Source organism: Bombina bombina, chromosome 1, assembly GCF_027579735.1.
Source record: "Bombina bombina isolate aBomBom1 chromosome 1, aBomBom1.pri, whole genome shotgun sequence".
In the NCBI taxonomy this organism is placed as follows: Eukaryota; Metazoa; Chordata; class Amphibia; order Anura; family Bombinatoridae; genus Bombina; species Bombina bombina.
The window spans coordinates 1,098,863,214-1,098,885,560 of NC_069499.1; the positions used below are offsets into that span (position 1 = coordinate 1,098,863,214).

At 35.5% G+C, this 22,347-nt stretch overlaps 1 protein-coding gene across 1 annotated transcript in view; it reads right to left on the minus strand.

The window, feature by feature from the left end:
* Positions 1-22,347, minus strand: part of LOC128663152 (fer-1-like protein 4) — a 284,642-nt gene that overhangs the window by 130,785 nt on the left and 131,510 nt on the right. Inside the window, exons 8-11 of the mRNA XM_053717349.1 lie at positions 17,149-17,206; positions 16,253-16,384; positions 7,182-7,244; positions 6,523-6,607 (exon numbers count right to left, since the gene is read on the minus strand). Of these exons, the coding sequence (XP_053573324.1) occupies positions 6,523-6,607; positions 7,182-7,244; positions 16,253-16,384; positions 17,149-17,206 (338 nt within the window). The remainder of the gene's footprint in view (positions 1-6,522; positions 6,608-7,181; positions 7,245-16,252; positions 16,385-17,148; positions 17,207-22,347) is intronic.

Consider the following 22,347-nt stretch of genomic DNA (forward strand, 5'->3'; position numbering starts at 1 on the left):
ACTTTTTCAAATAAAGATACCAAAAGAACAAAGAAAAAATGATACTATTAGAAAATTGCTTAAATTTACATGCTCTATCCGAATCATAAAAGAAAACAATTGGGTTTAGTATCTCTTTAAGTAAAAAGATGACAAAAAAAATCATGATATGACAAGTAATGGAGACAAATTAGTCATTTTAAGCTACTGAAGCAAATCTTTCAATGTTGGGGGTATATTTTCCTAAATATGCTTTTCCCTAAATATGCTTTTCCCAAATATGAAACTGACAGTCTGCAAAAGGAAATATACATAAACGTGACTCATGGCAAATATAAGTACAATACATATATTTAGAACTTTATATTAATACATAAAATGCCAAACCATAGCTGAGAGTGTCTTAAAGGGCCATTATACACTCATTTTTTCTTTGCATAAATGTTTTGTAGATGATCTATTTAAATCGCCAATAAAGTTTTTTGTTTTTTTAAATGTATAGATTTGCTTATTTTTAAATAACATTGCTCTGATTTTCAGACTCCTAACCAAGCCCCAAAGTTTTATGTGAATTCCGTCAGCTACCTTCTCCAGCTTGCTCCTGTTTGTGTAAAGGGTCTTTTCATATGCAAAAGAAGGGGGAGGGGGAGTGTCTGATATTTCCCACTTGCAGTGGGCTTTCCAACTGCCTTTTCAACAGAGCTGAACTGAGAGCTTCTAAGTAAGTTTTTACACAGTTTTATACTGGATTTTTAGATCAGTATCTGTGCATCTTATTCTTTATAGTAGTGTCTATTACATGTAATTATATGACAATTAGTGTATACAGGTAACCTTCAGTTTACGCCGGGGTTAGGTTCCAGAAGGAATGGTTGTAAATCGAAACCGTTGTAAATTGAAACCCAGTTTATAATGTAAGTCAATGGGAAGTGAGGGAGTTAGGTTCCAGGCCCCTCTCAAAATTGTCATAAGTAACACCTAATACATTATTTTTAAGCTTTGAAATGAAGACTTTAAATGCTAAACAGCATTATAAACCTAATAAAATAATCACACAACACAGACTTCACTTGCATTTTTCTGCAAACAGTTATTTCTATGCATTCCAATCTGGACTGATTTATAGACAGGAAGCTCTTGTTCCTTTGAAATCTGCTAGATAGCTCAGGTCTGGTTAAACTGATTAATTTCAGCTTGCTTGGCTTTGTTGCAACACAAGCAGACATCTCCACCTACTGGCTATTTTAATAAATGCACTGCTTCTCAATGCTTTTCAAAAGCAGTCACATGACTGGAATAAAAGGTTGTTATTCTGAAACGGTGTAAATTGAACCGTTGTAAAACGAGGGCCATCTGTACTGTATAAAAACATACTTACCAAAAGACACCCTTCCACATATAGCAGATAGCCAAACCAGTACTGAAACGGTTATCAGTAGAGGTAATGGTATATGAGAGTATATCGTCGATCTGAATAAGGGAGGTAGGAAATTAATCTCTATGACCGATAACAGAGAACCTATGAAATAGATCTCCCGTGAGGAAAACCATTGCATTCAATAGGTGATACTCCCTTCACATCCCTCTGACATTCACTGTACTCTGAGAGGAATCGGGCTTCAAAATGCTGAGAAGTGCATATCAACGTAGAAATCTAGGCATTATAGGCATTTTGAGGTTTAGGAAACTTTGCCCCTCCTGGTAGGATTGTATATCCTATACGTCACTAGCTCATGGGCTCTTGCCAATTACATGAAAGAAATAGGTATTATGCCATAAGTTCACTCCATGATCACCCTTGATCAATCAAACAAACACACTGTTAATATTTATAAAGGCTTAAAGGGACTTCAACCCAAAAATATTTCTTTTGTGATTCAGACAGAGCATACAATTTGAAAACAACTTTCCAAATTACTTCTATTATCACATTTTCTTTGTTTTCTTCGTAGCCTTTGTTGAAAAGCAGGGATATAAGCTCAGAAGCGTACACATGTCTCCAGCACTTTCACTATATGACAGCAGTTTTGCTGGAGAGTTTAATCTAATTCCTCAATCCCTCTTAGATCCTCTATACCAAGGGAAAGTTAAGTATAGATCCTTTAAACAAGAAACAAAGCGCCAGAGCTCGCGGTCACATTGCGAGCTAGCATAGTGTTCACGAGAGCCGTATATATTTATGTGTTAATATGTGTATATATGCATATATATTTACATTGCGGACTATGGAAACACACAGTTCCCTTAGACCGCAATGTAAAGGCACTTTTCAGTGCTGATTTTTTTTCTAACACCCCACTCCCACCAATTTTAACCCCAAAATAATGCCCAGCGCAGTAATTTTATTAAAAAATAAAGATGCTGTCATCTTTATTTTTTTTAATAGACTACACTAGACAGTATTTTGAAGCCATTTGGGGCAGATTTATAAAATTAACCAGAGATCTAATCTCTGGTTGATTTTATAAGCGTTAATTGCTACCGCGAGCTTGCGGTAGCAATAACCAGCCACTTGTAATGACTGGTTAATTATCTCGCTCCCGCAAATGGGAAAATTTGCCCGTTTGCGGGAGCGTGATAATTTAGTGCTCCACTTGTAATCTAGCCCAAAATTAATTAAAACTTTTAGAATTGTTTTGAATCTAAACGACATATAGAGATTACTAAACCTGGATGTTAAAGGGTTCACTTGTGAATCTAAATCCTTTCTAGAATTGATTACTTTTTAGTGAACAAGAAATCGATTGTGTGATATTAAAGCAGATATTACACCAATTATTATATCAGATTATGTGCCAGTTACTTTATGTATCCCTTTAAATTTTATTAGAAATAGCCCCTCTTCTTTTATTTTTCCCAAGTATCTATATTCTAATGTAAAATTCAGGAGTTGGCTTTTAGAAAAGTGGAAAGAATATGTGCATCATAATGAAAACTCAGTACACAATCATGAAGTATATTGGGAGGCATCTAAAGCAGTTTTAAGGGGAAAAATAAAAGCATATTTTAAACCTAAAAAAAATAAAAATGCTTGAAATTTACAACTCTCTAATCAGCTAAACAACTCATATAATGCATATTTAAGGGACTCTTCTATACGGAATTGGGAGCTTTATATGCAAACTAAAAAAGAAACAGAAGCTTTCTTGTTATAGAATTTCTTCCATAGGTGCATTAAGATCAAGTGCTATGTTATATTGTTATGGGGGAAGATGGGTAAATGTTTATCAACCCTGATTAAACAATCTAGAGATTCCAATATTATTGACGCAATATAGGGAAAAGATACAATATTTATATCAGATTACTATAAGATAGACATCCTCAAACTTGGCCCTCCAGAGGTTTTGGAACTACATTTCCCATGATGCTCAGCCAGCATATCAGCTGGCTGAGCATCATGAGAAATGTAGTTCCAAAACCTCTGGAGGGCCAAGTTTGAGGATGTCTGCTATAAGCAAATATGTTCTCCTAGGTAAATAACGTTTTCACTGATGGTTGTATCCTTCCTCATGCAACACCTGAGGATTTATGTAAATGAAATTAACCCATTACTAAGGAGGAAATAGTCAAGGCCATTAAACTAGTAGTGTGTAATTAAGCAGCAGGCCCAGATTCATTGCCTGCTGGATATTATAAGATCCTAGCCAATGGTATAGTAGTTCCAATTCATCATTTAAATAACTTATTTTATACAAGGTACAGAGATGAACAAAACATTTACTAGATCTTTTATTACATTAATTCTTAAAAAGTGCAAAAATCCATAAAATGTAGAAGCTTATTGTCCTATATCTCTCTTGAATACGGACTATAAATTATTGCCTAGAATTACTGCTGCGAGATTGCAGTTAGTGATACCAGATCTAATTCACAGTGACCAGACTGGTTTCATGAAGGGAAGAACCTCATTTACAAATCAGTTCTTAGAATTAAAAAATATATAATTTACATTGCTAAATGAAAGGGGGGCAAAAAAATAACGAAAATATATTGCAAAGTTGTTTTACTACATATAACTAAACAGTTTATATTAAAAGTTTATATTACAATCTCAAGGTGTTTACATTCACTTTAGTTTATTAGGAATAAACACTAAGATCACAAGTTGTGTGCTAAACCCGGTGCGTAAATAACGCAAAAAATAGCTGATTTGAACAGCATTGGATTTAAGCAGCTCTCATCCTATTGGCTTATTTGAATATTGTGGTGCCGCCCTGGAAGAAGATCTTTGCCGCCTGGACTTCCGGACCTCAGGAACGGTGAGTACATTTTCTTGGGTTAGGGTTTTTTTGGGTGGTTTTTTTTTTAGATTATGGCATTTTTTTATTTTAATGGGCACAACAAAGCTGATTGCCCTTTTAAGGGCAATGGGGAGTTTAGGTTTTTTTTAGACTTTGTTTTTTTTGGGGGGGGGGGTTGGTTAGGTGGGGGGTTTACTTTTAGGGAGGACTTTGTAATTGTTGTAGGTAAAAGAGCTGTTTAACTTATGGCAATGCCCTACAAAAGCCCCTTTTAAAGGCTATTGGTAGTTTATTGATAGTTTAGGGGGTGTTTTTATTTTGGGGTGTTGTTTTTGTTTTTATAGGGCTATTAGAATAGGTTTAATTTTTATTATTTTGGATAATTTTGTTTATTATTTTTTGTAATCTTAGATTATTTTTAATTTTCGTAATTTTAGTGTTTGTTTTTTGTAATGTTAGGTTTTTTAAAAAAATTTCGTAGTGTTTGGATTTTTTAATATTGTAATTCAGGTTTTTTTATTTTAATTTTATTTTTTAAAATAGTAATGTTAGGATTATTTATAGTTTAATCTTAGGTTGTTTTTTTCACAAGTAATTTTTATTTATTTTAAGACAGTTATATTGTAAGTTTAATTTAAAGTTAGGGGTGTTACGAGAAAATGCAAGGTTCTACATTTTGGAAGTAAAAATAAGCAGGCAATGTATTATTTAAATGGGACAAGATTTATCTAAACAGAGGAGGAAGGGATTTGAGAGTAGTAATAGATAACAAGCTAAAGATGGGTGCACAATGCAGGGCAGCGGCTACAAAGGCTAATAAGATACTAGCATGTATTAAAAGAGGCATTGATTCAAGGGAAGAAAGCATAATTCTGTCACTATATAAATCCCTGGTAAGACCTCACCTTGAGTATGGAGTGCAGTTCTGGGGACTGATTGCAAAAAATAATATTGCAGAACTAGAAAAAGTTCAGAGAAGGGCCACAAATCTAATAAGGGGGTGGAGAATTTAAGCTATCAGGAGAGGCTACCCAAACTGGGTCTGTTTTCTTTAGAAAAGAGGCACTTGAGAGGTGACATGATTACTTTATATAAATATATTGAAGGCCCATATACAGAGATGGCAGAAGCTCTGTTTATTCCAAGAAAATTGTTTGTGACAAGAGGTCACAATTTAAGGTTGGAGGAAAGGAGATTTAATCTCCTGCAACGGAAACGTTTTTTCACTATAAGAGCAATAACATTCTGGAACTCATTACCAAAGGAGGTAGTGAATGCCAATACCCTAGATACATTTAAAAATTGTTTGGATACATTTCTGTCTAGAAACAAAATTCATGGATATGATTGCTAGTATTAAATGGGTCACCTTTTAATGAGATTATTTAAGATTAACTGGAGCTTTTTGTAAGTATTTTAGATTTGTATAGGTTGAACTCAATGGACTTCAGTCTTTTTTCAACCTTATCTACTATGTTACTATGTATGTATGTGTTAGGTTTAGGGGTTAATAGTTTAATTTAGTGTTTTGTGATGTGGGGGGCCGACGGCTTAGAGGTTAATAGGTTTAGTTTAGTAGTTGCGATGTGGGGAGACGGTGGTTTAGGGGTTAATAGGTTTAGTTTAGTGTTGCGATGGGGGGGGTGGCAGTTTAGGGGTTAATAGTTTTTTATAATAGTAGTAGCGATGTGGGGGACGGTGGTTTAGGGGTTAATAGATTTATTTAGTGTTGGTGCTGTGGGGGGTCGGCAGTTTAGGGGTTAATATGTTTATTTAGAGTTGGCAATGTTGGTGGACTGTGGATTAGGGGTTAATAGGTTTAATATAGTACTTGCGATGCGGGTGGATGGTGGTTTAGGGGTTAATAGTGTAGTGTATGAGTGTTAATGTACTTTCTAACATTTTTGTTATGAGTCTTTGATCGCGGAATGGATCGTGGTGGTATAAACTATAACGCTAGCGTAATAGCCCGACCAAACAACTTGTAATACAGCGCAATGAAAATTCCACACTCAAAAGTCATTTTTTGAGTGCAGAATGGAGAGTTGCGTAAAAGCTAAAATGCTAGCGGTATAGGTGTATCGCCGTTATTTGTAATATGGGAGACCTGCATATTCTGCACGCAATGGCCAATTTTTCAGCGGTATAGCCGTACCGCAACACTTGTAATCTTGCTGATTATTTGGTCATTCTTGCTCTAAGCATTCATGTGGATACATTCAATGCAACTTATTCAAGAATAACATATGAAATGTCAGTAGATTTTGACATAAATATTTAAACAATGTTCTCTCAGTACCTGGTTGGTTATACACAGTCCCTGCATCAATTTTAAATGTCCCTAGCCGTGTTCCCATAAATGAGATTTTCTTAGCATGAACAACCTAAAATGAGAGATATCTATGAGTTAATGCACAAGCACAGACATCATATTAATAGAACAGTTACAGATATGAGTTAGATGTGAACCTGACACAGAACTGGTACTTCCTATGGCACAGCAGTCCACAACAGTCCATGTTGGACAAAAACATTGAAACAATAAAACATATACATTCCCTAATTCTGAAAATGCTTTTTAAAAATAGAAGACAGAGAGGAAACAACGGTGCACACACCAGCAAAAAAGGTTTATGGCAATGTTTCTTTTGTAGAACACTACATATACACAGCTCTTGCTGGACCCTTTGAGAATAGTCTCCTTTTGCTGTTGCCAGTTAAAACCAGATGTAAATGAGATGTTGCTCTATTCTAAGCAAGCATTGTGTACAAATAATTGTAGGCTTTTATTTTTTAATTAACTAACCCTTTATAGAAATGTAAGTGATATTAACATTAAAATATTAACCCTTTATCCTTTAAACACATATCACCTGAACACAATATTCTATTTAACAAGTATGAAAAAATAACCATATTTAGAAATATTTATTGACCCCAAACCCACAGAATACTTACAGAGATCTCAATAAGTTTATTGAATACAACTTCACGTGGTTCCAGGAATTCAAACAGGAAATACTGTAAAAAATGAAAAGTTTGATATTTCATGATTTTTAATGAAGGTTTTTAAGCAGGGGATTAATGCCTGCACAGTACTGATAAGACCCTTGCATATTTGATCAGTGCTAGGGAAGAGTTGACTGTATAATGTTAAAGGGACATGAAACCCAAACATTTTCTTTCATGATTCAGATAGAGAATACAATTTCAAACAACTTTCTAATTTACTTCTATTATCTAATCTGTTTCTTTCTCTTGGAATCATTTGTTGAAGGAGCAGCAATGCACTACTGGTTTCCAACTGAACACATGGGTGAGCCAATCACAATCTATATATATATATATATATATATATGCAGCCACCAATCAACAGCTGGAACCTAGGTTCTCTGCTGCCACTGAGCTTACCTAGAAAAACCTTTCAGCAAAGTATAACAAGAGAGGGAAGCAAATTAAATAATAGAAGTAAATTGGAAAGTTGTTTAAAATTGTATTCTCTATCTGTATCATGAAATATTTTTTTGGGGTTTCATGTCCCTTTAAATAAAGGGACAAAAAATAAAACTGCAACAAGAAAATTCACTAGTGCATTAAAGGGATATAAAACCCATTTCTTTCATGTAATTGGCAAGAGTCCATGAGCTAGTGACATATGGGATATACAATCCTACCAGGAGGGGCAAAGTTTCCCAAACCTCAAAATGCCTATAAATACACCCCTCACCACACCCACAATTCAGTTTTACAAACTTTGCCTCCTATGGAGGTGGTGAAGTAAGTTTGTGCTAAGATTTCTACGTTGATATGCACTTCGCAGCATTGTTGAAGCCCGATTCCGCTCAGAGTACAGCGAATGTCAGAGGGACGTGAAGGGAGTATCACTTATTGAATATGATGATATCCCTAACGGGGGTCTATTTCATAAGTTCTCTGTTATCGGTTGTAGAGATTCATCTCCTACCTCCCTTTTCAGATTGACGATATACTCTCAATTTACCATTACCTCTACTGATAACTGTTTCAGTACTGGTTTAGCTATCTGCTATATGTGGATGGGTGTCTTTTGGTAAGTATGTTTTTTATTACTTAAGACACCTCAGCTATGGTTTGGCACTTTATGCATTTATATAAAGTTCTAAATATATGTATTGTACTTATATTTGCTATGAGTCAGGTTCATGTATTTCCTTTTGCAGATTGTCATATTTGGGGAAGTTAATATTAAGAAATATTTTTCTTACCTGGGGTTTAGTCTTTTTTTCAATTGACTACTTTGTTTCAAATTGCGGGCTGACTTAGGCTCGCGGGTGCACCAAATGCTACACTTTATTGCGTCATTCTTGGTGCGATAATTTTTTTGGTGCGAAAGGCACGTCCGTTGACGCAAGTTCGTCATTTCCGGCGTCATAGTTGACGCAGAGGTTCACACAGAGTTGCGTCGTTAGTGACTCGAGTGTGTCATTTCCAGACATGGTTGGCGCCAAAAAAAATTTCAGTTACGTTGTGCGTCATACTTGGCTCTAAATTTTTTTCATTATTTATTTGCCCCATTGCTTTTGCCTTTTGCCTTTTTTTATGTCAGAGGACTATGCTATTTGCATTTTTTTTCCATTCCTGAAACTGTCATATAAGGAAATTGACAAAGTTTGCTTTATATGTTGTTTTTTATTTTACATTTTGCAAGATGTCTCAATCTGATCCTGCCTCAGAAGTATCTGTTGGAACTTTGCTGCCTGATGTCGGTTCTTCTAAAGCTAAGTGCATTATATTTACGAATGTCATTGTATGATAAACTTTTTACATGCAGATATTGTATCCATCAGTTTATAGTACATTTACTGTTGTTGTTCCTTCAACTTTTAATGTACATGTTATACCTATGAAAGTTTAAGAATTTGTTTCTGATTCTATTCAGAAGACTTTTGTCTGCTATTCTGCCTTCTAATTATTATAAAGGTTTTTTAAAACTTCTCATAAGGTTGATGAAATTTCAAATGATCCTTTTCTGATGAGGATCTATCTGATTCAGAAGATCTTTCCTCAGATATTGACACTAACAAATCTACTTATTTATTTAAAATGAAGTATTTTCGTTCTTTGTTAAAAAGGTGTTAATTATTTTGGATATCATGGAAACTAGTGCTCTTGATATTAGAACTAGTAAATTCTGTTTTTTAAACCTCGTGTGATTGCTCCAGAGGTTTTTTTCCGTTCCTGATGCTATTTTTCTTATGATTTCTAAGGAATGGAATTAGCGGGGTACTTATTTTATTCCTTCCTTCAAGGTTTAAAAAAATTGTATCTTTTTACCAGCAATTTCTATAGAGTTTTGGGAAAAGATCCTCAACTTGTTGGGGCTATTTCTACTCTTGCTGAATGTACCTCTATTCCTATGGGAGATAGTACTTAAGTTCTTTTAGATAGGAGACTTGAATCTTATCTAAAGAAATCTTAATTATATTCAGGTTGTCTCAGGCCTGCATTTTCTTTGGCTGATGTTGCAGCTGCATCAACTTTTTTGTTGGAGATTTAGCGCAACAAGAATTGGATTCTGATTTATTTAGTATTGTTCGCTTTCTGCAACATACTAATCAGTTCTGATGTCATTTTTTTATATCATTAAGATTGATGTTAGATCTATGTCTATAGCTATTCTTAGCTACAAGAGTTTGAGGCTTAAATCTTGGAATGCTGTTATGACTTTTTAAGTCTAGATTGCTATTTCTTCTTTCCAAGGTAATAAGAGACCTAAAGGTAAATATTAAGCTTCTAAATTGTTTTCGTTCTTTATTTTCAAATAAGGAACAAAAACCTAATCCTTCCCTATGGAATCTGTTTCCATTTGGAAACCTTCTTTAAATGGAATAAATCCAACCCATTTAAGAAACCAAAAAGCCAGCCCCTAAGTCTGCATGAAGGTGCGACTCTCATTCCTGCTCAACTGGTAGGGGGCAGATTAAGGTTTTTTCAAGAATATTTTGGATAATTCGGTCCAAATCAATGGTTTCAGAGTATTGTCTCTCAGGTGTTTCGAATAGGATTCTGAATAAATCCTCCTGTGAGAAGATGTTTTTCTCTCACGTATCCCAGCAAATCTAGTTAAAGCTTAGGCTTTCCTGAAGTGTGTTTCAGACCTGGAGTTTCAGGGGTCAGGGGTAGTCATGCCAGTTCCTTTTCACGGACAAGGTCTGGGGTTTTTTATTCAAATCTATTCTTTGTCTCAAAGAAGGAAATTTCATTCAGACCAATTCTGGATCTGAAAATTTTGAATCGTTATGTAAGAATACCAATTTTCAAATGGTGTCTTTAAGGACTATTCTGTCTTTTATTCAGCAAGGACATTTTAGGTCCATATTGAATTGCTGGGTGTATTACTTTATATTCTGATTCATTCAGATCATTATCAGTTCCTGAGATTCTCTTTTCTAGACAAGCGTTACCAATTCGTTGCTTTTCCATTTTTGGATTAGCAGCCGCTCAAAGAATCTTTTTTAAAAGTTTTTGGTGCCCTGCTTTATGGAAACCAGAAAGCAGGGTATTGCTGTGTTTCCTTATTTGGATGATATTGGTACTAGCTCAGTCCTCCGTTCTGCAGAATCTCACACTAATCAACCAGTGTTGTTTCTTCGGAAACATGGTTGGAGGATCAATTTACCAGTTTCTTGATTCCTCAGACTAAGGGTCACCTTTTTAGGTTTCCAGATAGATTCAGTGTCCATCTCAGACGTTTGAAAGTGGTTGCAGTCTGTCGGCACCTTCAGTCTCAGTCATTTCCTTCAGTGGTTATGTGCATGGAAAATGTAGGTCTCATGACTGCAGCATTGGACGCATTTCCATTTGCTCGTTCTCACATGAGACCTCTCCAGCTTTGTTTGCTGCAATCCATGGTGCAGGGATTATATTAAGATATCTCAATTAATATCCTTAAATCCCAATATTTGACACTCTCTGACGTGGTGGTAAATCACCAGTGTTTAGTTCAAGGGGCTTCTTTGTTCGGCTAACCTGGACTATGATCTCTACAGATGCAAGTCTTTCAGGTTGGGGAGCTGTTTGGGGATCTCTGACAGCACAAGGGGTTTTGGAAATCTCAAGAGGCGAGATTACCAATCAATATCTCCGTGCTATTCTCAGAGCTCTTCAGTTTTGGCCTTTGTTGAAGAGAGAACTGTTCATTTATTTTCAAACAGACAATATCACATACAGTGACATTTGTCAATCAGCAGGGTTGGACTCACAGTCCACAAGCTATGAAGAAGTATCTTGGATACTTGCTTGGGCGGAATCCAGCTCCTGTCTAATTTCTGCGGTGCATATCCCAGATATAGACATTGGGAGGCGGATTATTTCAGCCGTCAGACTTTACAACCTGGGGAGTGGTTCCTCTATCCAGATGTGTTTTCTCAGATTGTTCAAGATATGGGGTCTTCCACAGATAAATCTGATGGCCTCTTATCTAAACAAGATACTTTCCAGATGCCTGTCCAGGTTCAGGGATTTTCAGGCGGAAGCAGTGGGTGCGCTGCAACTTCCTTGGTGTTATTACCTGCTTATATTTTCCCGCCTCTAGTTCTTCCTCCAAGAGTGATTTCCAGAATCATCATGGAACAATCGTTTGTGTTTCTGGTTGCTCCATCATGGCCCCATAGGTTTTGGTATGCAGATCTTGTTCGGATGTCCAGTTGCCAACCTGGGCCATTTCCGTTAAGGCCGGACCTACTGTCTCAAGGTCCGTTTTTTTCCATCAGGATCTCAAATCATTAAATTTGAAGGTATGGAAATTGAACGCTTAGTGCTAAGTCATAGAGGTTTCTCTAACTCCGTGATTAATACTATGTTACACGCTCGTAAATCTGTCTCTAGAATGATTTATTATTGAGTTTGGAAAATCTACATTTTATGGTATTCTTCTCATAAATTCTCTTGGCATTCTTTTAGAGTTACAAGAATTTTTCAGTTTCTTCAGGATGGTTTGGATAAGGTTCTGTTTGCAAGTTCCTTGAAGGGACAAATCTCTGCTCTTTCTGTTTCATTCACAGAAAGATTGCTAAACTTCCTTATATTCACTGTTTTGTACAGGCTTTAGTTTGTATTTAAGCCTGTCATAAAATCAATATCTCCTCCTTGGAGTCTTAATTTGGTTTTGAAGGCTTTACAGGCTCCTCCATATTGAGCCTATGCATTCTTTGGACATTTTACTACTTTCTTGGAAAGTATTGTTCCTTTTGGTCATCTCTTCTGCTAGAAGAGTTTCTGAGCTATCTGCTTTTTCTTGTGAATCTCCTTTTCTGTTTTTTCATCAGGATAAGGCGGTTTTGCAGACTTCATTTCTATTTTTTCCTAAGGTTGTGAATTCTAACAACATTAGTAGAGAAATTGTTGTTCCTTTCTTGTGTCCTAATCCTAAGAATTCTTTGGAAAAGATGTTTTCATTCTTTGGATGTGGTGAGAGCTTTGAAATATTATATTTAAGCTACTAAGATTTCACAAAGACTTCCAGGCCCATTTATGAAGCTCCGTACGGAGCTTGAAGGGCCGTGTTTCTGGCAAGTCTTCAGACTCACCAGAAACACAACTTATGAAGCAGCGGTCTAAAGACCGCTGCTCCATAACTCTGTCCGCCTGCTCTGAGCAGGCGGACAGGAATCGCCAGAAATCAACCCGATCGAATACAATCGGGTTGATTGACACCTCCCTGCTGGCGGCCGATTGGCCACGAGTCAGCAGGGGACGGCATTGCACCAGCAGCTCTTGTGAGCTGCTGGTGCAATGTTAAATGTGGAGAGCGTATTGCTCTCCGCATTTAGCGAGGTCTTGCGGACCTGATCCGCAGTGTCGGATCAGGTCCACAAGACCTTTGATAAATTGGGGCCTTCAAGTCTATTTGTTATATTTTCTGGTCCTAGGAAAGGTCAGAAAAACTTCTGCTATTTCCTTGGTTTGTTGATTAAAGCTTTTTGATTCTTCAAGTTTATTGGAGTCGGATTAGGCCCCCGCTTCAGAGAATTTCAGCTCATTCTACTAGATCAGTCGCCACTTCGTGGGCTTTTAAGAATGAAGCTTCAGTTGTTCAAATTTGCAAGCGGCAATTTGGCCTTCTTTACATACATTTACTTAATTCTACCATTTTAATATATTTTCTTCTTCAGGAGCAGTTTTTGGTAGAAAAGTTCTTCAGGCAGTTGTTTCAGTTTGATTCTTCTGCTGATGTTTTAAGTTTTTCTTTTCTTCATGAGAATAACTTATATTTTGGGTTGTGGATTAATTTTTCAGCATATGGCTGTTGTTTATTTTTATCCCTCCCTCTCTAGTGACTCTTGCGTGGAGTTTCACATCTTGGGTATTTGATATCCCATACGTCATTAGCTCATGGACTCTTGCTAATTACATGAAAGAAAACATAATTTATGTAAGAACTTACCTGATAAATTCATTTCTTTCATATTGGCAAGAGTCCATGAGGCCCACCCTTTTTATGGTGGTTATGAATTTTTTGTATAAAGCACAATTATTTCCAGATTCCTCTGTTGATGCTTTGTACTCCTTTCTTTATAACCCCACTACTTGGCTATTCGTTAAACTGAATTGTGGGTGTGGTGAGGGGTGTATTTATAGGCATTTTGAGGTTTGGGAAACTTTGCCCCTCCTGGTAGGATTGTATATCCCATACGTCACTAGCTCATGGACTCTTGCCAATATGAAATAAATGAATTTATCAGGTAAGTTCTTACATAAATTATGTTTTTTTTCTTTCATTATTCTCATAGAGAATGTAAATTTAAACAACTTCCCAATTTATGTCTATTATCTGATTTGCTTTGTTTGTTCTTGCTATAAGAACAAATAGGAAGGCCCAGTACCAGCAAAGCATTACTGGGAACTAACTGCTGATTGGTGGCTGCACATACATGCCTCTTGTCATTGGCTTACTTTATGTGTTCAGCTAGCTCCCAGTAGCACATTGCTGCTCATTGAACAAAGGATACCAAGAGAATGAAGCAGAATTAATAATAGGAGTAAATTAGAAAGTTGTTTAAAATCACATGCTCTATTTGACTCACAAAAGTATAATGTTGGGTTTCATGTCCCTTTAATGTCTTGAAAGTTTTATTAACTTTATATTTTCTACTTTGTATTTTATTTTATTTTATAATTATATATGTGGTTTAAGAAATTAGACACAATTTCCATTTCTAACCTTTGTTATATTAAATTAGTCTCACAGTGTCAGCAAGTGGACTGAACAAGCATTTTTAGAATGTTTTTAATTAAGATATAGTTTAACTTAGTGTGATGGTAAATGTAGTACAATATAAAATAAAAATTCTTATTCCTCTAGTCAGTACCACCTAAATTGCTAGCTTTTTTTTTGTTTTACATTCTTTATAGACTATCAGTATGCAATTTAACATGCATGCGCTTAGCTAAAGAGGGGCGTGTTTGGGTATTTCACAGTGGCCAGGATTTTGATTGTAAGATAGAAAAACGTGACTTTGAAAATGAATGGCGTTGATTGTACGGGCGGAGGATCTGAGGTATAATTTAATGATATAAAGAATAAATATTTCCAGATAATTACATATATTGTGCTTTCATGAATGTTTCAGGTACTCATAGTTTACCACTTTAACGTTACAGTCATAATAAAACTTGGAGGCTGATTTTCAGTTGTCAGATGCTGCTCACATTTAAAGGGAAGGTAAACTCCCTGTACTTTGCATTTCTGTCATCTTGTTATAGAATCATTTACCAGTCAAGTCAAAACGTTTTAAAACAAATTAACATCCTTTTTACTACAACTGTAAATAATGAAAGTATATTTGAAATTTTTCTCATTACACAAACATTTTATATACAAGATCTCCAAGTGTTTACTGTGTTCCATTAAGTGCTCTTGTAGGTCATTTATCATAGAGAAACCTACACATATAATTTCTCTACAACAAAAGTGTGAAAAAAATGTATTAACATTTAAGGTTGTAAACAATAGTGTGTGTTTTTTCTTAACTCTATAGTAAAAAAGAAGGGGTTAGTATATAAATAGGGGCCTTTGGGTATTTGCACATCATTTTTGATGGCCTATTATAAGTGCCTAGGGACACCCCTTTTTTTCTAAAAAAAAAAATATGTATTTTTGTTTAATTATGTTTATACCTTTATTTCTAGGACACGCAACAAAAGAGCAGACTGTTGCATTTCAATGGTTTATTGGGGGTGGGGGCTTAAGGAAGCTGAGATCAATGAGTTTGAATGCTTACCAAGCCCATCCAGCTCTCTGTACCAGTCTGACACTTCCAGGTTTCTTGGACTCTGTGACATGATTAAACCCATGCATAGTGACATTACCAGCATCCCTTGGCCACCTTGTATGTGGCTATAAGTACAGGGGGCCTTGATTATCTCCACAAGTGCCTTCCTCCAAGATAACAACACGTGGTCATCATCTGTACATAAACCATTGTGCGGATTATGAGCATGTGGTTATTATCTTCAGATAAAGGGTTAAAGGGACATAATATTATGTGCCTAGTCCAGACCTTGGAGCTGATCGGTAAGTATGCTTTGGCACATTAACTGACAGGTGTATGCACCAATGAGTTGCTGCCTAAGCTCTACGTATACAACTAGGCACATGCACACTGTGTCAATATCACTGTTAAAAAAGGTAAATATGTTCCTTTTTAATGCAAATATATTGCAAAGTGCATTATAATGGTAATCTTGAGTAAAACAATCCAAAAATACTATTTCATTTTAATTTCCCTTGAAATGATGAAGGTTATTTCCTTTGGGACTAACCTTGCAATCACCAATCACTTTAGTTCAACCCCTTTTCTTATTAAGTCACAGAGTACTGGCTGATCACCTGTTTACAAAGTCTGACAATATATTCTATTGAAAGTTACAGATTTTATTGCATCTTGCACAATTTAAGCATGTTGTTCTTCTGCAAAATGCTAGTCAGAATAGTGTTGTTTGTGAAAGTGAGTCATTTGTACAAAGCCACTGAGCACTGTCTGCCTCACCTGATTGTAAAAGGGACAATTAGTAGATTTCTGAGTTATTGTATGTTTTTTCTCATCTCCAACCTTCAGATGCACAACAGGATCAATATTTACTCCAACAAGCTTCTGTGCTTGTATGATGGTGACAGCTATCTGTAAGGGAATAATAAAGCAGGCAATATTCAAAATTCAATCAAAAGATTCACCTACATTTACTAAGATCTGAACAGCATCTCATGTCAACAGTCTCTTCCGTTCTTATATCCCTATATCAGATTTGCCTGATAATAATATGTATTTTAAAATGATATTAGTTGTTTAAATATTGAAGATATAAGTGTAAAGGTTTAGTTTATTTCAGTACTGTAGTTTCTAGAAAGCAATATATTCTGCCACGTTGGAACCAATATTCCCCTTTATTTATCTATCTATCTATCCATCTATCTATCCATCTATCTATCTAGCATCTGTCTATCTATCAAGGCTATATGGAATATAGGATTGTTAAAATAACTATAGGTACTTCCTACTAATGCTAATATGGATAAATATTTCCCACTAATGCTTATTGGCTGATACTATAGGTACTACAGTAGTACTATACGTTCTGCTAATGCTTACAGGTAAAATGAGTAATAGTAGGACGCAGGTATCACAGCTAATATTCTCATCTTTTTAAATCTGCTTGTTTAAATGCTGCTCTTCTGTGAATATTATAGAAAATGTTGGATTACACAATGTCTGTTAAAATTATTCTGACATTTTGGTGCAATCATTTTTTTCTTAACTGCATTGGTAAAAGATACACAGAAGTACAATTAAAGCAACATCTTATTAGCCAGACGGAAAGATATTCCTTGCTTCCTACTTACAGATATGGTACTACATATAATATTAGCTAATAGGGGGTGTCTCACCTGGAAGTTTCTAGGTTTGGGATTGGACTCATAATCCCTTGAAGGAAAACTGCAGCGACTGCAAATGAGAAGAACAATTAATTTCTTTATATAATATACAGTGTTTATCATAAAATACACAAATTATCTTCATAGTATATAAGAATTTCTTGTCATTTTTTTTTTTATTATCTCAAAAATCCATATTTAAAGGGGCAGTCTACACCAGAATTTTTATTGTTTACAAAAGATAGATAATCCCTTTATTACCCATTCGCCAGTTTTGCATAAACAATACAGTTATATTAATACACTTTTTACCTCTGTGATTTCCTTGTATCTAAGCCTCTGCAGACTACTCTCTTATTTCAGTTCTTTTGACAGACTTGCATTTTAGCCAATCAGTGCTAACTCCTAGGTAACTCCACGTGCGTGAGCACAATGTTATCTATATGGCACACATGAACTGACGACCCTCTAGTTGTCAAACATTTTTAAAATGCATTCAGATAAGAGGCGGCCTTCATGGGCTAAGAAATTAGCATATAAGCCTTCCTAGGTTTAGCTTTCAACTAAGAATACCAAGAGAACAAAGCCAATGATAAAAGTAAATTGGAAAGTTGTTATTGAAAATTATATGACCTATCTAAATCATCAAAGTTTATTTTGACAAGACTGTGCCTTTAACTTTATATCTCCTCATTAAATTATCAGCTCATCCTTCCACCTTAAATTATGTAATTAAAAGAATGTATTTTTCCTTGCATTTCTCCTCAGTGATTTCCCCCTTCAGAGACCTGTCTCTTTATTCCCCTCAGCGCTATTGATAAAGCCCTCTGTATGATTCCTTTTACTACCCCTCAGAATATATGGTATAAGGGCTCAATAATGAAAAATAGTGTGCATTCAAGTTTCTTGGATTTTAAAGGGACACTGAACCCAAATTTTTTCTTTTGTGATTCAGATAGAGCATGCAATTTTTTTATTTTTTTTTAACGTTTATTTTTATTGATTTTTTTTTTTTTTAAATCCAGCATATTAACACAAAAATTTGTTACATTCACCTTATCACGTTATGCTTTACTAAGTAATTTAACACAATATATCCAAAAACAAATATGCAAGCGTCCAACCAAGAAGAAAATAACCTAATGCCAGATCGGCTTTGGACCCATGCCCCTTTTCAGGGCCCTCTGAAGTTGATTATTTCTAAGGCTTAACCTAGTAATTACTTATAATAGTCAAGCAAATGTAGAGAAGTACACCACTGTTTGTTAAAAATTTCCTTAAACTCCCTAAACAACCAGGATGGAGAGACTAGCACATAGAAGGGGGGGGGGGGGGGAAGAGGGGAAAAAAAAAAAAATAATTAAAGTCACATGTATATGCATTCTGCCCCACTCTGGGTTCCCAATACATTTTGGGTAAATTTCCATTCCTCTTCCCTTTCTACCATGTTCCTAAAATAACTAATTCTGAGTGTCTGAATGGGTAAATTAAATGCTCAATTTCATTTTTTGGCAAGGATTTTATAAATGGAGACCACTTTTGGAAAAAACCACAAATACTATCTGTGTCATACAGTTTTGTGTTATATTGTTCAAGAATGCATTGTTTTTTTAATAGAGTTGGTTATCTCTGAAATAGATGGGGCAGATACTTCTCTCCATTTTTTAAAAATAGTGTATCTAGTTGCTAATATAGCAACATTAACAATCTTTTTTTTTTCCGGTGAGATTTTAGAGTCTACTCTTAGAAATATTACGTTTCTAAATGACAGATCCAGATGGGAGACTCCAACCCTTTTAACTAACCAGAATTCCAATTTTTTCCACATTGCTTTCAGTTTTGGACATTCCCAAACCATATGTTTTAAGTTAGCTGCGTTCAGTGAGCATTTCGGACACTTATTAAATTGGGAGTTCGCCCATCTAGATCCCTTTTCAGGAGTAATATAGGTCATATAGAGAAGTTTTAAGTGGGATTCTCACCATGTTGCGGAAAGGGTTGTTCGTCTAACTTCTAATATTGATGCTTGTATATAGTCTACCTCGCACTGATCCGGGGCTAGATTAGTCGCCCATTTAGATTCAATTTTAGATATATTATCTCTTCCTTTATCTGAATTTAAGATTTGGTAGCAATACGAAATTGATAATCGTCCCCTTTTGGCTTGTGTCAACCAGTTTTCAAGTGGTCCCAGTGACCACTTCCAACCTGACTGATTTATTAATTTCCAGGTATAATGTCTTGCTTGTAAGTACACATAAAATTCCTTGTGGGGGAGATCAAATTCTGTTTTTAATTCAGCAAATGTTTTGATGTGCCTCCCTGTAGTATCAATTAGTTGAATTACTTTGTCTAGTCCCACCTCTTGCCATCTTTGTAGTGGAGCTGATTGTAAGCCCATTACAAAGTGGGGATTCCCCTTCAAGGGCAGATATTTAGAGGCTTTTTTATCTATTTTCAGCAAATTACATATCTTTGACCATGCCTTAATTGGAATACATATAGCTTTAAAGTTCTTTATTTCCCTTGGTATTTCCACCCAATCAACATGTATTAGAGCTGTTGGAAGGTAGGGAGAGGTTATATTTCTTTCTAAGTCATTGTCCGTTACATAGTCTTTACGACAAATCCAATCTACTACTATTCGGGCCAAGCCCGCCAAGTTATATAAGTAAAGATCAGGTAAGGCACAGCCTCCCAATTTTGGGGGTAGGCTGAGTTTTTCCAATGCAATCCTGGGTTTTTTTCCCTGCCAAATAAATTTTCTAAGAGCTGTGTTTAAAGTTTTAACATCATTGACTTTCAAAAGACTTGGAATATTTTGAATAATATATAAAAGCTTTGGAAATAATATCATTTTGTACAGGGCAATGCGGCCCGACAATGAGATAGGAAGATTCTGCCAACTTTTCATCTTATTTATAGTCGTCTTCAAGATTGGTGGAATATTGAGGTTATACCATTTCTCTGGTGATAAGGAAACCAATATACCGAGGTATCTAAATGATTCATTCACGATTTTAAACGGAATACTTTCCTCAGACTGATCAGGTCTTACTAACCATAATAGTTCAGATTTGGATGCATTTATTTTATACCCTGAGAACAGGCTGAACTGATTTATAATTGACAATAACTTAGGTAGATTTCTCTGGGACTCTCTCATGTATATTAATATGTCATCAGCATACAATGCTATCTTAAGTTCTCTGTTTCCTATTTTTATTCCATCGATTTCCTGTCTAATCAATATTGCAAGGGGTTCTATTGCGATGTTGAACAGCAAAGGCGAAAGGGGGCATCCCTGCCTTGTGCCCCTAGCTAAGCCTATGTCAGATGATTGTCTAGCATTAACTATTATCCTTGTTGAGGCTTTATCATAGAGGTTTTCAATAAATTTAGGGAATTGGCCCTTGAAACCAAACTGGGTTAACGAATGAAGAAGGTGATCATGATTAACCGAGTCAAATGCTTTCTCAGCATCGATTGTAATAATTGCCTTATCATGATTATCTTGTTTACCCTCCTGAACTTTATTCGACTCTGATTTAAAGTAATCAATAACAAGGAACAACTCGCGAATTTTAGATGACGAATTTCTATTTATTAAAAATCCGGCTTGATCCTTGTGTATTATGGTGGGGAGAAGAGTTTGCATTCTTTGGGCAAGGATGGAAGTTAAAAGTTTATAGTCCACATTTAACAAGGCTATTGGTCTATATGATTCTTTCTGAGTTAAGTCTTTCTCAGATTTTGGTAGAAGCGTTGTATAAGAAGCCGCAAAACTTGCAGAAGGCGAATTACCCTCCATGTAAATACTATTAAATAACCTTGTCAAATGTGGAACTATCAATGAGGAAATTATTTTATAAAATTCGCTCGGCAGGCCGTCAGGGCCTGACGCCTTGTTAATAGGCATATCCTCAATATTCTTCCTAACCTCCTCCTCAGTAATAGGGGAATTCATTTTTCTATTTAGTTCTTCTGTTATAGTTGGGCAAGAAATTTTTTCCCAAAACTTTGCTCGTTCTATCTTATTTGATGCCCTTAAAGAATAAAGATCTTTATAGTAATCTACCATTACTTCCAGAATCTCGTCGGGCCTTGTAATTAATTTGTCCCCTTTCTTAATAGACTCAATTAAGGCAGAATCTTTGTCTTGTTTAACTAAGTTGGCAAGAAGCTTGCCAGCTTTGTTCCCATATTTAAATAGTTGAGCTTGCATTTTTAGCTCCCTTTGAGTAGTTTTGTGTAGGAGGAAGGTGTCTCTTTCCTTTATAACTTGGGTATATCTATTCCATGTTTCAGGAGTTTTATTCAATATGTAATTATTATAAGTATTTAATAGTGATTTCAATATGTCCTCTTCCTTCTTTTTATAATTTTTGGTTCTATTAATATTATAGGCTAAGATCTCCCCCCTTATTACTGCCTTTGCAGCTTCCCAAAAGATCATTGGTCGATTCACATATTCAATATTCAGTTCCACGTATTCTTGAAATTTCAAACTCAGCATTGTTTTAAATTCTGGATCTGTAGCCAAATGCTTTGGAAAAAAAAATCTTGAATTTCTAGTTCTAGAATCTTGTGGGCGTAGTTCTAACATTATTGGGGCATGATCCGAGACTGTTACCGGAAAGATTTTAGTATCTACATTAAGGTTCAAAACTCTCTCGTCTACTAGGAATAAATCAATCCTTGAGAGTGATTTATGAGCCTTTGAGAGACATGTGTAGCTTTTGGTATCTGGATTGTGTATTCTCCAGATGTCTTTAACTTTTAAATTGGAGAACAATTTAGAAAAGATTTTAATTTCTAAGTTATCTTTTTATGTTTTTAAGATTCGAGCATCATACCTTAATCTATCTAATGTGTACTGTGGAGTCATATTAAAGTCTCCTCCAATTATTAACATGCCCTCTTTTTTGGAAATTATTTTGGTTTGCAAAGAATCCCAAAAATCATGGTCAATAATATTTGGTGCATATATATTACACATAGTATATATACACTTTGCAATCTTAACCTTTAGCAATAGAAATCTCCCACCTGGATCACATTCAAGGACTGAGGTTGTAGCCTTGACTTTTTTGCCAATTAAGATTGCTACCCCCCCTCTTCTTCCCAAAGCTGGGGCCGCAATGACTTCCTGAACCCATGATTTTTTAAGTTTAATAATTTCATCCATCTTCATATGCGTTTCTTGAAGAA